General features: G+C 37.8%; 1 protein-coding gene across 1 annotated transcript in view; it reads left to right on the top strand.

The window, feature by feature from the left end:
* Window positions 1-16,802, top strand: part of PREX2 (phosphatidylinositol-3,4,5-trisphosphate dependent Rac exchange factor 2) — a 264,759-nt gene that overhangs the window by 124,868 nt on the left and 123,089 nt on the right. The window contains exons 22-25 of the mRNA XM_008062862.1: window positions 1,357-1,541; window positions 3,891-4,052; window positions 14,163-14,385; window positions 15,473-15,680. Coding sequence (XP_008061053.1) covers window positions 1,357-1,541; window positions 3,891-4,052; window positions 14,163-14,385; window positions 15,473-15,680 — 778 coding nt within the window. The remainder of the gene's footprint in view (window positions 1-1,356; window positions 1,542-3,890; window positions 4,053-14,162; window positions 14,386-15,472; window positions 15,681-16,802) is intronic.

Raw genomic sequence — 16,802 nt, forward strand, 5'->3', positions numbered from 1 at the left:
TATTCTGTAGACATGATGGATGAAATCATTGGTGATTGGTGACTGAACTTCATCTCTAGCTCCTCTCCCCTCGCCTTTGTAGAGGGCCAGGGGTAGGGCTGAAAGTTCCAACATTCTAATCACATGGTTGGTTCCTCTGACAATCAGTCTCTACCTTGAAGCCATCTATGGGCTCACCAAGTGTCACCTCACTAGCATAAATGCAGGTATGTTTGAAAGGGGCTTGTTATAAATAACAAAAGACATTTCTGTCACCTCTGTCACTCCATATATTACAATGATTTTAGAAGATTTTGTTAAATCAGGGCCAAATACCAAAAGTTTATTTCTTATTGTTTATTACATATACAACTATTTTCTCTTCACTCCTGGAAGGATACTTGGTTGGCTCCTACTTAAGATATAGGCAGTATCAGAACTATTTCAACCTCATTGGCGCAGTAAGATTGTTATGATAAGATATGACATTATTTATTCAAAACAAGACAAATCTCAGGACCTTATCCTGAGGCTTTTATTCTTCATTTGGAATAAATCAGCCTTGGTGCCACATTGAAAGGTAGAGTGGCTGATGTGATGCTCTGGAAATGGATTTGTAGCTATTCTGGGACTTAACTACTTTAAAGTAAATCAATATTCTACTCTTGCCTATTTAATATTTAATGTTTATGCTATTTTAGAACTTTGTTGTTTTAAGTAAACAAATATTCTAGTTTTGCTTGTTTAATATTTATTGTTAGGTCTTCCAGAAGTTTCTTACTTGAGATTTTAGGTGTTTTTTCACCTATTAACTGATTGCAGACTAAAAAATGTAGGCAGACATTCCAGATGGCAATTTTATTATACTAAACATTGAAAAATTTTCTCAATGCACCCTCTCTGTAAGAAGCTGATTGGGAAACTTCAGATTCCCTGTCTGCCAAAACAAAATGATTCTTGCATCTCCTTTCTGCTTCTTCAATATGACCTTCTTTATGAATTTTTTCCTACTTTGAGAAAATATTCATACATGTGAGGCAGATGACTTTAAGTGATGCGTGCCTTTGATGAAAAAAATTATGTATAGTATATACATATATTGGTAGAAATGGGTGGCCATGTGCTCCACAGATCAAAGTGCATGTACAAAGATAAGACTAGTCATGCTAGAGTGGTGAGATTTGGATCACTCAAGGATATGCTTTTTTCAAAATGTTCTTGTTTTTTAAAATGTTAACAAGAATGGATGCTTCATTTAGCACCTCAGACTTAATCATCATTTAAAGAACTCTTTAAAAATTACTCAAAGGTGCGATTATTTGAAGAGTCTAATAAACCTTTCATGGATTTACTGAGTTACAATTATCTTTATTCCAGAGGTCATTGACAAGTTCAACACCATGGCCATCATTGACGGAAAGAAAGAGCATGTGAGTCTGACGGTGGACAATGTCCACCTGGAATACGGTGTCGTATATGAATATGACAGCACAGCTGGCATCAAGTGCAATGTGGTGGAGAAGATGATTGAGCCCAAAGGTTTCTTCAGCTTAACTGCCAAGGTAGAAGCATCCTGGGAGAACAAGGTTTTTTGGTTCTAAATAAAGCAACTGAAACCCTCCTCCACCTTCAGTTTGTTTGTTTGGGTTGAAGTCTCACTCTGTCATCTAGAGTACAGTGGCACAATCACAGCTACCACAGCTTCAACCTGCTGGGCTCAGGTGATCCTTCCATCTCAACCTTCCAAGTAGCTGGAACCACGGTTGTAGGCCACCACGCCTGGTTAATTTTTTGATTGATTGTAGAGACAGTCTCACCTAGTTGCCCAGGCTGATCTTGAATCCCTGGGTTCAGCCAATCCACCTGCCTCTGCCTCCCAAAGAGCTGGGTTTAAAGGCATAAGCCACCGTGCCCAGTCCCACCTTTGCTTTTAAAAATGTAAATAGCTATACAGGTTGCAACTTCTTTTTATTTTTATTTTTCCTGATATTCTCCCATTTTTCAGTATGTGTACAGGCTTCCTTTTAGGGATTGTTTCAGAGCACTGTGTTAAGTTAGACAGAAATCTTGATCCGGCAAGGTTTTGTTGACATGGCAAAGACTTCACTGCATATACAAAGTTTTCTGCATCTGTGGATTTAGTATTATGAATACTATTTAGATGGTTTTCATGACAGATGCTGCTTTTAAAAAAAATGTACATAATCCTCTGGAACGCTTAAAATTATGAAATATAAGAAATTCCAATTTCCACTAGTGTCACATTTATTTCATAAAATTTCAGGAAACACAGAGCTTAGTTTATTAAAAGGTCCTCAGACACTTACATAATTCTCATTTGGGAAAGACATCACCATAAAGTCCTTAGACTGAAACAAGATGGGAGGCAGGAAAGGAGTCTTTAGCCAAATAGACAAAATACATGGTAGGTGATTCTGCTTGCTTTTCTTGACCTCCTCCAAGGTAAATCCATCAGACTTCTACTGTATCCTCCACAGGGCTTGGCTTTCATGTTCATTCTGTCCTTATCTCATTCTGTGAAAATTCAGACATTATAAGTAAAAAAAAACAAAACAAACGAGATATACCTTCTCTACCTTTATTCCTCTGTCTTAATTCTTGTTTCAACTATGTATATCTGGGATCGATTTAGCATTTATAACACATATTTTTAAAATGTTAGTGATAGAAAATAATATAGAGATCCAAATTAACTCTTAAAAATAATTACTTTTTGTTTTATATTCTGAAAGTCCACTTAAAAACCCCATCATTCTGATTATATTGTGCCACTGTACATATCTATTGATATGAAATATGTATTTTCAAAATGCAACCTCTTCCCAACTACATTATACTATTAATGGAATTTATGTAAGAATTTGGGACCAGTTTATTATAATTACAAAATTACATGGATTATTCTATATATGACAACTATATAAGCTAGTACTGCAGATATCATTTTCATTTTACAAATGAAGAAAAGAAAGTCAAAGAAGTAAGACATTTAGCCAATGTCACACTGTTAATCATAAACTCAGCTCTAATTTCTAGACTAGTGATTAAACAAAAGCTCATATTCCATATTCAGTATAACAGGAAGTGGAGGCAGAAAGAGAGCTCAATTAAGCAGAACATCTATACAATTTAAGCTTCACAGAAAATTATTAAAATATTGGTTATGGGTATAAGCAACCCTTGTGATCTCTGAGCAGTCATAAACCTATAAATATCCTGCATAATTAATTTTCAGGTCATTGGAAGTTCTCAGTGATCCATGGTATATACATGCAGTACACACATGCATGCTGGCTTACGGTTGACTCAAATAATCAAAAGAATTTACTAATTGAAAACATTATGTGGATACTTTTAACCAATGCTTTCATCAGCTAGTGCTCAGAAGCTGAGTGACATAAATTGTACTTTACCAAGATAACTTTTCCTTGATTCTTCAGCAGCATGTGTTAAATGCATGCTCTCTGTGCTTGCTGGGCTCTCAGTAGCAAGTAAGAATGGTAGTGTTTTCCTTCCTTCCTTTCTTTTCTTTTCTTTTTCTTTCTTCTACCAAATTGAGGGGGGGAAATGTTCTAAGTGACTCCAACTGAATTATAGGAGATGTGTTCCCACATCAAACTGTGCTGATTTGTCCAGCAGGGAGTCTTTGAAGTCTGCTGACCTCCCCAAGGCTTTTATGTCAGAAGGCAAAACTGAGATTCCAAACGGGCATGTCAAATCACTTCACTGGTAACACCGCAGCTTCACTGAACTTAGGAATCCACTGCAGTTACTAAGAGAACTATATAGGAAAGTATTGTTAACTCACGAAAATGTTATGTGGCTATATATGAAGGATATTTTCTTGTTTTGTTTTGCTTTGTTGTGTGTGTGCGCATTTATCACTACAGATTCTTGAAGCCCTGGCTAAAAGTGATGAACATTTTGTCCATAACTGCACCAGCCTTAATTCTCTAAATGAAGTAATTCCTACCAACCTTCAGAGTAAATTCAGCGCTGTTTGCAGTGAAAGAATTGAACACATATGTCAAAGAATATCCAGTTATAAAAAGGTAAAGGCTCTATAGATCTTACATGTAATTGTTGCTGAAATTAATATTGAAATTTCAGATTTAATTATTGATCTTTTCCTTATATATTTGTTATGCACCAGTTTATTGAATTGATAATATTTATATAACATTTTAGAGTTTTTAAGTGCCTTTATATCCTTACCTCATTTGAGTTTTACAAGCCTGTAAGCTATGTTACTATTCCACATTTTCAAAATATGGACTCTGAGGCCTAAATAATTAAATTATTTTCTACTAAAAGAGATGGGCTCTGAGCCGGGCTAAGTGGCTCAGCCTGTAATCCCGCGCCTTTGGGAGGCTGAGGTGAGTGGATTGCCCTAGCCCGCAGGTTCGAGATCCGCCTGGGCAGCGAGACCTCATCTCTACAATAAATCAAAAAATCAGCTGGGCGTGGTAGCGCATGCTTGTAATTCCGGCTACTTGGAAGGCTGAGGCGGAAGGATCGCCGGAGCCCAGCAGGAGAGGCTGCGGTGGCCGGGAGCGGCCACTGCACTCCAGTCTGGGTGACAGAGTGAGACTCCAACTCAAAAAAAAAAAAAAAAGAGATGGGCTCTGAATGAAAACCACCTAATTCTGAAGTTGAGTTTTACAGTTACACTATAATGCTTCTTTCCTTTTTTCATCCCAACAATGGGAGCAGAAGCCCTCATCCAAAAAGTACATGGACCATAAGCTGTTTTAAATGGACTGATTGGTTCATTCATTTGACATATATTTTTGGGGCACCCTCTATGTGCCAAACACTGTCCTAGGAATCCACTGCAGTTACTAAGAGAACTATATGGGAAAGTATTGTTAACTTACGAAAATTTTGTGGCTATTTATGAAGGTTTTTTTCTTGTAGGAATATAGCAGAGAAGGAAACAGACAATTTCTTTTCTTTCATGGTGCTCACATTTGAGTGGGAGAGACGCAAAAAAGTAAATAACTTCCTACCAAGGGGAGAAATCAAATATTGAAAAGAGTTACGAGGAAATCAAAATAGGTATGGTAGGAAGCACCAGAGTTCGACTTTTGACAGGGCAGCTAGAGAAAGCCTCTTTGAGAAAGCTTGTACCTGGATGACGAGTAAAACTCTTCATTTCAATTGGAGGGGAGGAGCATCCAGGCAGAAGGAACAGCTGAGACAAAGGCTTCAAAGCAGAGAGAAGGCTAGGATGGCCAGGGAGGTGGCCGGGCGTAAGGTCGGAGGCTTAGGGAGGAGCCAGTTGTGAAGGGCTGTGGAAGCTGTGTACATTTTGGAACTTTGGAAGAAGTTAGGATTTTTTTTGTTTCTTGAGTCAGAGTCTCACTCGGTCGCCCAGGCTGAAGTGCATTGGCACACTCCTGGCCACCCCAGCGTCAACCTGCTGGTCTCTAACGATCCTTCCACCTCAACCTTCCAAGTAGCCAGAACTACAAGAACATGCTACCACACCCGGATTATTTTTTATTTATTATAGAGACAAGGTCTCACCAAGTTGCTCGGGCTGGTCTTGAACCCGGGGACTCAGGCAATCCACTCGCCTCATCCTCCCAAAGTGCTGAGATTACAGGCTGAGCCACTGAGTTTGGCCAGGAGTTTGGATTTTATTCTTACATCTATGAAAACTGATTGGGGGGTTTTAAGCAGAGGAATGACTTCATCTGACTTAGGTTTTTGAAAAATCATGCTTTTGTAGGAATGGATTGCAGGGGGGAAGAATGGAGAAATAGAGACCAGGAGGAAGTTATTGTAGTAGTCCAGTTGAGTGATGGTGGTAGCTTGGACTACAGTGAAGGTGAAGAAGGTAGAGGAAATTAGATGGATTTGGGGCTAGGTTTTAGAGGTAGAATGAATGGGACTTGATATCCAAAACATATCCTATAAGAAGTGTTAAAATTTTTTCTATTCATACCCACAAGAGACTAATTTTATTATTTCTCTCCAAATGAAGTTGCTTAAAATTTTGTATAGCTACACTAGAGAATATTATTTAGCTGTATGTATGTATGTGTTAACTGTATGTGTTTTACTTTCTTGTAAAATGAAAATAGTGAAGTAAGTGAAAATAATCCCATATATGTCTCTATATATTCTATTTGAGAATAGGAATGTATGTGAATGAGAACCAAGGGACTGTCCATGTTGGTTACTTCATGTAGAGTGAGACAAGGGAATAGGGATCTTATTTTTTCCTTTAAGCACTTCTTATGATGTTTGGCTTAAGTTCAGTGTACTTTGCTGTTGTAGTTTCTAAAAAGTTCATTCTCATAAAAAATGATATTCTAGATCACTGCTTACCTGTCACATCTGTTAATTCTCTTTCCATGAGTGCTGAGCTCAGTTTACCTATTTGAGTTTGGGGAAGATTCCATGTATCTGCCTTGCTGGAGTTGAAGGATAGAAGAATCTTTTTTAACATTTTCTTTCTCTATAAAATGTAACAGTTGCTTTGATGTAACATTTAAAAACTCAAAGCAAATGGAAATTAATATTATTCTTTTTTCTTTTGAGAACATTTTGCAAAAGAGAATCATTCTATATCACCATGTTTAAGTCATAACCCCTCAGAAGGGGAAGAAAGGAAGTAGAGAGTAAAGAGTTTCCTTTTGAGGTTTTGACCCAGAAATTGTACCCATCACTCCTGCTTACATCCCATTTGTCATTTAAGCAAAAGAGAGCCTGGGAAGTACTAGGAGTTACCACCATGAATGACTGAACGTATTGGCACTGCACAACCCAATTTACATGATGATGCTTCCAAGAGTTATGTAGCACACAACAGTTTTTTGCCATCTACTATCAGGTATCAGGCATTTCATGAGATATTTTATAGTTTGCTTATGTTTTATAATCTAACCAAAATCGTGATATAAGATACACATTATCTATTTTATTGATAACTGACTGAAGTTTAGAGTAGCCTGATAACTCACCCAAAGGCACACAGCTGGAGACATCAGTGGAATTTGACCCTTGCTCCTCTTATTTTTCTAAAGCTGGTTTTTTTTGTTTACCTATATTAGACACTGTGCTACAAAGTTTATGTGCCAAACAGTATGATTATAACTATAAGGACAATAGGTTTTCAGTGGAAGAAGAATCATTGTGGATTGAATAGTCAGCAAATGGTAGCTCCTGCAAGTTGGGATGATTTGTCAGAGTGAAAGGGAAGGGAGGTGGCATTAAAGTAAAGAGAGATACCGTAAGTAAAGGCAGAGATATAGAAATGAGATTGGTCTTATTGATAAAGAATTGGCATAATGCCCAGCCTAGAAAATATTTGAGCCAACTTTTTTCAATTAAAAAAGAAAATTGATAAAAATCAGATTTTTCCTATGATATTTTAGAGAAATATAATAATCAGTCTTTGGGGTGTAAGAAAATTACTTTGGCAATGGTAAGAAAATATTGCTGGGGAGGAGTCAAAGTGGTGAGACTAGTAAGTAGTTTTTTCTACCTGTCAAAGTGCAAGTTGATGGTGACTGAGACTGGTTTAGAAGCATTGGAGATGGAAAAAAAAGAATCAATTAAAGCTCTGTGTAGGAGGCAAAATATAGAGAGCTTTATGATTACTTGGTTATGGCTGGTGAAGAAGCTGTCATTCCTTGATTTCTAACAAAAATATGGTTTGCAATAAACTGAGGAGTGTTTATTGTAAGGGATTAGAAGTATATAGTACAGGGTTTTTTCTCAAATGTTGGAGATTCTTAAAAATATCATCCTGGTGAGTGAGAAGTATATTTCATACGCTCATAAATAACTGGAATCCTGGAAGCTTTTAAGGCAGAGATGGACAGGCTAATGGGCAGTGATTTTAGATGATAAAAATAATATCACTGAATTACATAAAGCTCTTTTGTAGGTTTGGCTTTACCTATTTATGGTTGTTTGAGTCTCCAAATAGCCATGTGTATGGACTCTTATAATCTTGCTTGTTTCTTGGGTAGATTAAGAATTTGTTTAAGGTAATAGCTGGCAAGTAACAGATTAGGTATCAGTCATATGGAATGCTGTCTCATGTAATTTTACTTTTACTTTAGAAAGAAAAAGGAAACATCTAGTCAGCTAGGGTCTACATACTTCAAAAGTTATTCTTGTCAGCATCTTCTGTGACCTAAAACACATTTAAAATAATTGGTTTGCTCAATAGATAGAGAAGCAAGGTTAGCAAGAATTATTATTTTTATTTTGTTTATTTATTTATTTATTTATTTATTTTGAGTTGGAGTCTCCGTTGCCCAGACTGGAATGCAGTGGCACTCTCACGGCCACCCCAGCTTCAACCTGCTGGGCTCTGGTGATCCTTCCACCTCAGCCTTCCAAGTAGCCAGAACTACAGGTGCACGCTACCTGCCCAGCTAATTTTTGATTTATAGAGACAAGGTTTCACCAAGTTGCCCGGGCTGGTCTTGAACCCGCGGGCTCAGACAATCTACTCACCTCGGCCTCCCAAAGTGCTGAGATTACAAGTTGAGCCACCGAGAAAATATTTTAAGGAGCTTTTCAATTTGAGTAAGATTTAGATACCTAAGATGATAGCCTAATAGGCCCCATAAGATTAGCTCCATTTATGTATTGAATGCCTGTCAACATAAACCTTAGCATTTGTGAATAAAGATTTTTAAGTTCCATATATATACTTTTCAACTATTATCAGCAACATATTTTCCTTCCTGAAGAAGGCTTCAACACTCTTGTTTTTTTTTTGTGAAATAAAATGTATCCATAGAAATTATAAACTCAAAGAGTCTGGCTTTACTTATTTTGACTCTAAAAGTTTTTAGGTTTTGAAAATAGAAACCAGTTGATTTCTACAGTTCTTACAGGCTGCTGTGATCGTAATAGATTTCCTGGTCAGTTGTACAGGCCACAGATGTTTTTCAGAACATATATAAGAGACAAAGTCAGACCTTACTGAAGACTTGAATGAATTCTAAAGCAGGCCTTTGTTTTCTCTGTAGAGAGGGATGTGGGAGTAATTGGGTGTAAACTATGCCCTGTTTGGAGGAACACTCCTTCCCTAAATTGTACTGGAACCCACTTAATTCTAGAGTCATTCTTCTGCTTTATAATGATTCCATAGTTGAGACTTATTTGGGATATTAGGGATGCTTCTAGCTAGGATTATTGAATGTGCATTCAAGAGATGGTTCCTGTTTACAAAACAATATTACAAGTAGATATTGGAAGTCTTACTTTGAACATTCCAAGTTCCTTTATTTATTAATACTACATGATTCTCACACTGATATATAGTTTGGTAAAATTCTTCTCCCAAAAAGGAAGAGGGCTTTTATAACCCCATGCCATGAAGTTTTACACTAAATTGAAATGGGAGACCATCTGCAAAATAATAACTTACCTTTATATTATTTCTTACTTATAGTCAAGTGACTGTAATTGGATTTAAATTGGGCTATCATGGTCAGTAATTTATGAGTTAGCTACCAATGCATCAAAAACCTAAAGTTCCATCTCCCAAAATTGTTTACTCCTGTCAATATACAAGTTTGCTTTATATCACCTGTATTAAAAATATACTTTCCTTGCCCCACACTCCTCTCTACCTACTGTTCCGTTTCTTTGATCTCTCTCTTGGAAAGAGCTATTTCTACCTGCTGTCTATACCTGCTGTGGCAAGTAAACTCACTATTCTCCTCCACACACCAGTGGGGTTCTGGTCCCCTCTGTGTAACTGAAATAGCTGTATTTTGCCAGAGTTCTCATTGTATTCCTTGTCTTAGTAGGATGCACTTGACCATAAACCTCCATTTAGCAGTTCTCTGTGACACATATGCCTTGCTTTTGTCCTTTCTCGGTCGGTGGCTCATTCACAGTGTTCTGTGCTGGTTCCTCCTTTTCTTCCCCACCTCTTCATTGGTAAAGCCTCCAGGCTCAGAACTTGGTCTTCTCCCTTTCTCACTCATTCTCGAGGCCTTGGTGATATTCAGTCTCCTGGGCCACTGAGCCATCTGGGTTTAATAGGTACCTCTGACTTTACATGTGCAAAATGAGCTCCTCATCCCTCCCTTCCCCCTCCCCACCACCCTGCAGTTTGTCATTTCTGCTGTCTTCTCTGTCTCAGGATTACAACCCTCCTCCTAGTTGCTTAGCCTAAAATCTTGAATACACTTCTCTCACACCAATCACCTGGCTTTTTCTTCAAACTATGCAACCTTCCCTAGGTGCTTCTATTGCTGGTGGTCTCGGGTGGGCCTCTGTCTCCCATAAGTGGTTTCCCTGCTGCCCTGGTGCCTACCCACAGTTGTCCTTCATGGCTGTGCATTCCGATCACAGTCAAAGCCAGATCCTTCCTATGGTCTGAGGTCCTACAGCATCCGTGATTTCCTTCCACTCATTACCTCTTCTGCTTCCCCCCTCACTCTCTGAACTGGACACAGTGGTCTTCTTGACGTACCGTGGACACACCAGCCTTGGGGCTTTTGCCCTGGCTGTTCCCCCTGCCAGGAATGATTCTTTCCCAGATGTCCACATTTCTAACTCTTCCCTCCTTTGAGATTTCGCTTTAACATTAGCTTCTCAGCGAGGCCTACCCTGACCAACTTGATTACAACGGACAATCCATCCTTTACTTCATCTCTGAAACTTCCAACCCTCTTACTCTGCTCTGTTTTGTTTTTAATTACATTTACCATCTCCTAACATCCATTGTACAATTGGCTTATTGCATTTAATGTTTATCTTTCCCCTCGTTAGAATGTAACCTCCCAGAAAGAAGGCAGGAATCTTGTTTTGTTCACTGATGCTTCCCAGCAGGTGGAGAGCAGTGCCTAATGCACAGAGAGACCTCTCTATGCCATTGTTAAATAAGTGAATAGAGGTGGCAATAAATTAGGCTCTGCTGTCCATAACAGGTCTAAAGCCTGTGCCTCCCAACCCACCTCTCTTCATACCCTGTGCATTTCTTTATTGCACAATTGCAGCTTTTATTTAAAGAAAATAGCTCTCCCTGCCTTGGGAGTTTCTCCAAGGCAGATCAATGAGCTCAGTGTTTCCTTTGATGTTGCTAAAAAGGCAGTTTGATGTTTATAAGCCATTTACTACTATGGCACAGAGTGTATGCTCGTGCATGAATTGCAGTCAACCCATGAACTGTACCTTCGCATTTTAGCTTCAAGTTTCAAAAAGGTCTCATGGTTTCATAGCAGAGTATGCTGTCTGGAAGTACAGTTTTGATCTTCAAAATGTATCCAGTACATTTCTAGTACTTGTGACTGTGGGGTCTGTCCTGCTAGCTTCTCTTCTCCTGGGGTCAAACCCAGAAGAAAAAGCAATGCTGCATTCCCAAGGACCTTTCTTCTCAAGAGAGGCTTTTAGCAGAGAGGGCTTCTCTCTGACTCTTACTCTTCTAGAAGAGTTTAGGCACTTTTAGACACACCCCTTTCTAGCATAGGAGGAAGGGAACATACTGCATTCACGGGCATTCACATTGAGATACAGGTCAGAAAATCATAGGAAATTTTTCCCCATGGCAAAGGAATCTCCCCCCTACTCTCCTTGATCACTCTAGTAACATTTCATTATATCATCCTTTGTATTTCCTTCTCAGCACATACTTAAATTTCAAAATATCTGGCTTATATGTTTATTATATAATTGTGTGTATATACAGTCATGCACTATAGAACCTTTCAGTCAATGATGGACCTCATATGTGACAGAGTCCCATAAGATTATAATATCATATTTTTACTGTACATTTTCTATGTTTTGATACACTTATACCATTGTGTTACAGTTACTACAGTATTCAGTACAGTAACATGCTGTACAGGTTTGTAGCCTAGAAGAAATTGGCTATACCATATAGCCTAGGTGCATAGTAGTCTATGCCATTTAGGTTTATGTAAGTATAATCTATGATGTTCTCACAACAATGAAATTGCCTAATGATGCATTTCTCAGAATGTATCCCTGTTGTTAAGTGATGTATACTGTATTATACATATGCTACATATAATTGTAATAATATTGTTATTGTATTTAACAATAGTATTACATTGCTTTTTCCTATGTCCCTGCTAGATCGTGAACTCCATGAGGGCAAAGTCAGTATCTCCAGCATTGAGCACAGGGTCTGGAATAGATGCCTCTCTTCCTACTTTTGGATGAATGAATAATTGATCAAAATAGAAGAAGCCCAAACAGGCTTAACTTCCCATTATGGTAGATGCCATGACCTAATGAAATTGATTTACATGCCTTTGGGTGTGCCATGGGTACCTTATCTGAGATTTTTTTCATGCAACATCAATGAAAACAACTTCTGACTGAAATTTTGCCTCTGACCTTAGAGTCTAGGTCTGTCCCTCATAACTCTCCAGGTCACAGTTTCTTTTTTAGTAAAATGAGGGAGATGGGTCAGGAATTCTTCAAATCCCTTTCTTTCTTTTAGTGTTTAGAATATTTTTGTTATATGTTATTATTAAATTTGCATAATTTTGTTAAAAACTTCCTGCATTTCAGTCCAGTTCCACTTAGATTCCTGGTGTGTCCTTGTACTTGACTGAGCAACACAACTTCTGAAATTTAATTTGAATACATAGTTTGATATAAACATTATACATGTGTGTGTGTGTGTGTGTGTGTGTGTGTGTGTGTGTGTGTATGCACACATTGCATATACACTTGTGTTTATACACATAAGAGAGTCTATATTCATTATGGTACCCTGATAATTATGAAATGTGATTTTTGATATTAATTTTTTAATTTAACCTAGAAATGTTAGACAGAGTCTATGTCTAGACACTGACCAGTGGTAGCCTTAATTTTTATTATTTTCCATGCCAAAATTATTATTCTACCAGTAGAATAAATAGGTAGGGTTATGGCTATAGTTTTCAAGGGAGAAGAGAACATAGACATTATTTAATCAATATCTCTTATTTTACTAAGAATGATGAAAAGACACCGACTTGCCCAACATCACATCAGTTATTGTGACAGCCATAGTAGAACACAGCAGTGACTCTCAGTCCCTTGCTTTTGAGACTACAGTTCAGTATAGCTCTATGAAACACCTACTTGTAGTTGTGCAGGACAGACATAGGCATTACCCTCTTGGAGTTTACTATCTGCCAGGGAGCTAGAAATAAGAAAATTATTTATAACAGTAAGGAGAGTTACAGTGTGCTGCAACCTTTCATGTAGCCAAGAATGGCCAAGAGGTCATCAGAGAAGGCCTCTTGGTGATCTGATAGAATTAGAAAGTGCATGGGGAAAAGTTCAGTAATAAAGGAAGAAGAAAATTCTAGGACCACTGAATAGTTTGTACAAAGGCCCAGCGTGAGTAGATAAATAGTGTGTGAGGGAAACTAAGTGAAGACCAGAAATAGCTTAGGGAGCAAGGAGGAGAGAGCTTGATACAGATAAGCTATGTGAAGATCAGACTGGCAGTAGCTATAGGCCATGGCGAAGAGTAGATGGATTTGAATGGAAATCATGTTGAGGTTTGAAGCAATGGATTATCTACCTCTTGAAGTCATATCAGTCATTCTCAATGGTATAAAAGCAGAATGCACACCAGTCTTCAGGTTGATCCTGACCCAGTGTTCAATAGTGATTAACAGGAGGCATGGGAAATAGATTTGTCCTGCCATTCTGGTTCCAAACCACCACACCTTGCTGTCTGACCTGCACACAGACTCATGCTTTGGATTGGCTTTCTGTGTTTGGAATAAGCCCCTCTTCTTTCACCCTTGAGCTGGTAGCTACCTTATTTCGCCATTTTGCCTTGTTTGGAAGATCTCGTTCCTATCCTGGTATCCCAGGGATGCCAGTTTCTCTACTAGACTCCCTAGGACCCTATGGATTTGAGTCCTAGTAAATTGTGTTTATCATTGAAATTCACTTATTTTAGCACCTAACTTGCAATCGGAATTTCATAGGAATCAAATGCATTTGCTGCTTAGTTTGCTTTGCTTTGTTAAGAATGTTTGGGTTTTGAAATAACTATTTAACTTCTAGCAATGTATAATTTATTTCACTCGTTCCAGTTGACATGATTTAATTTTCTTTTGATTTTGTTATGGGTGATGCAAATGAAATCTCTGAGTTATTATTGTGTATTCAACTGCTTTTTATTTCTTCTTTAATTACAGTTTTCTCGTGTACTGAAGAATAGAGCCTGGCCCACTTTTAAACAGGCCAAATCTAAAATCTCCCCACTGCACAGCAGCGATTTCTGCCCTACCAATTGCCATGTCAATGTGATGGAAGTTTCTTATCCCAAAACATCAACCTCCCTGGGGAGTGCATTTGGTGTCCAATTGGATAGTAGGAAGCATAATTCTCATGATAAAGAAAATAAATCTTCCGAGCAAGGTATATATGTTAGCTTTTGAAACCCTATTTTGAAATCATGAAAAGTAATTTAGGCGATCATAACAATTCCTGCATCTCTGACACCTGATAGATTTCTGCAAACAAGACTAAATTTTTATAAAGAAAGGATTTCTCACTATAATCATTTTTACAATTATGCATAAGTGTATTGTGAATGAAAATGGAGTTAGGCATTTAAAATTTTTTTTCTAAGAAAGACCATTGCTCTTGTCTCCCTCATATATATGATAGGCACAGTTCATCTTGCTGTGAAAGTCACTAATCTGAAATGGTCTTTTAGCTTTGAGAAAAGTACCCAGGGAACAGCTGCAGAGATGTACAATGTCATTCTGTATCTTCACAGGACAAGGGATTGAACTGTCTTTCTAGCTTTTAATTATAGCTCACCACAAGCTTTAATTCCTGAATTAAATTAAGCATGGGATCAGCATTTTATTTTATATAATTTTGAACCTCAAAAATTAATTGGACTGGATAAAGAAAATGTGAGATATATATATATATTCAGCCATAATAAGGAAGGAAATCCTGTCATTTATGACAACATAGATTAACCTGGAGGACATTATTTTAAGTGAAATAAGCCAGGCACACAAAGACAAATACTGCATGATCTCATTTACATGAGGAATCTTTAAAAAATTGATCTCATAGAAGTAGAGAGTAGAAAAGTGGTTACCAGGGGCTGAGTAGTTAGGCTAGGGGGTTGGGAAGATGTTGATCAAAGGCTATAAACAATTTCAGTTAAAAAGGAGGAGGAAGTTCAAGAGATCTATAGTATAACATGGCGAATATAGTTAACGATATACTGTATTGTTTCTTGAAAAGTGCTGAGAGAGTGGATATAGTGTTCTCATCACAAAAATGATAACTAAGTGAAGTAATGTACATGTTAATTGCTAGATTTAGTCATTCCACAATGTACATATACTTTAAAGCATCAAGTTGTGCGTGGTAATACATATAATTTTATCTGTTAACTTAAAAAAATAAAATTAATTGGACTGGATTGTTATTATAAGTTAAAGGTAATAAATATTACTATGGACTGATTCTAATTCCTCAGGGAAACTGAGCCCTATGGTGTATATTCAGCATACTATTACCACCATGGCGGCCCCTTCAGGTCTGTCCCTGGGACAGCAAGATGGTCATGGGCTCAGGTATCTGTTAAAAGAAGAAGACTTAGAAACCCAAGACATCTATCAGAAACTGCTGGGCAAGCTTCAGACCGCACTGAAAGAGGTGGAGATATGTGTTTGTCAAATAGATGAGTAAGTATTTTATACTCTACATTTAAGTTTGCCTAATAAAATAGCTGGAGAAAAGGTGACTTTGGAAAAATTCATTCATTCTCTCTTTAGTTTTAGATTGTAGGGGATTTGTACTGATCATAGAGTCTCTTCATTCCAATACCTCATACAAGATTTTGCCAAATGTAAATATGTATATTTTACCAAATATATATGTGTGTGTGTGTGTGTGTATGTGTGTGTGTGTGTGTGTGTGTGTGTGTATTTTTAAATAAGTGTTTAACACCAGGGAAGAGAAATCACAAAATTCTGTCTTATACAAAACCACTAAGCCAGGTGCAGTGGCTCACACCTGTAATCCAGGCACTTTGGGAGGCTGAGGAGAGAGGATTGCCTGAGCCTAGGGGTTGGAGACCAACCTGGGCAGCTTGGTGAGACCTCATCTCTACAATACAAAAAAAAATTAGTTGAGTATAGTGGCACACCCCTATCTATATAGTTCCAGCTATTTGAAAGGCTGAGGTGCAGGGATTGCCTAAGCCCAGCAAGTCGAGGCTGCAGTGGCCGTGAGCATGCCACTGCACTCCAGCTTGGGCAGCAGAGTGAAACTTCAACTTATAAAAAACAAAAACAATTTAAAAAAACCCACTAAAATCTCAATGTGAAAATAGTACCTTGAAAAATATGTTTGAAAGAGTACCAGTTTTGTATGGGGCTTTCTTTGTGTCCTTTCCAGTTCAGTATACAATGTTTGGTGCATATGTGAGCAGTAGATTTTTATGAAAGTTATAAAGTATACTTAACATGTTAAATGAGCAAGTGCAAAATTATGTATCTCTAGGATAAATACCTTTTTTCTGTTCTGGTTGAATTAATGGCCTGCTAAGCGATAATCTAAATAGCTCTACCAGTCATTTTAATAAGAGATGGTAGAGGCAGCTAATGAGCACTTTTCCAAAGAAATCAGCTCTAATTCTTGTTTAAGAATTTGACGGTTGGAGAATTGCCTGAACTTTGTAGGATGACTTGTCACATCATGGTATGTGACAGTGCTTCATCTGGTCAAGGCAGCTCTGTATAGTCAAAATGGCTCCAGTAGCTCAGTGTCTCATCTACAGGAGTGAATGAGTAATAATAAATTAC

Source organism: Carlito syrichta, unplaced genomic scaffold (assembly GCF_000164805.1).
Source record: "Carlito syrichta isolate Samal-C Ts95f unplaced genomic scaffold, Tarsius_syrichta-2.0.1 Scaffold305870, whole genome shotgun sequence".
Taxonomy (NCBI): Eukaryota; Metazoa; Chordata; class Mammalia; order Primates; family Tarsiidae; genus Carlito; species Carlito syrichta.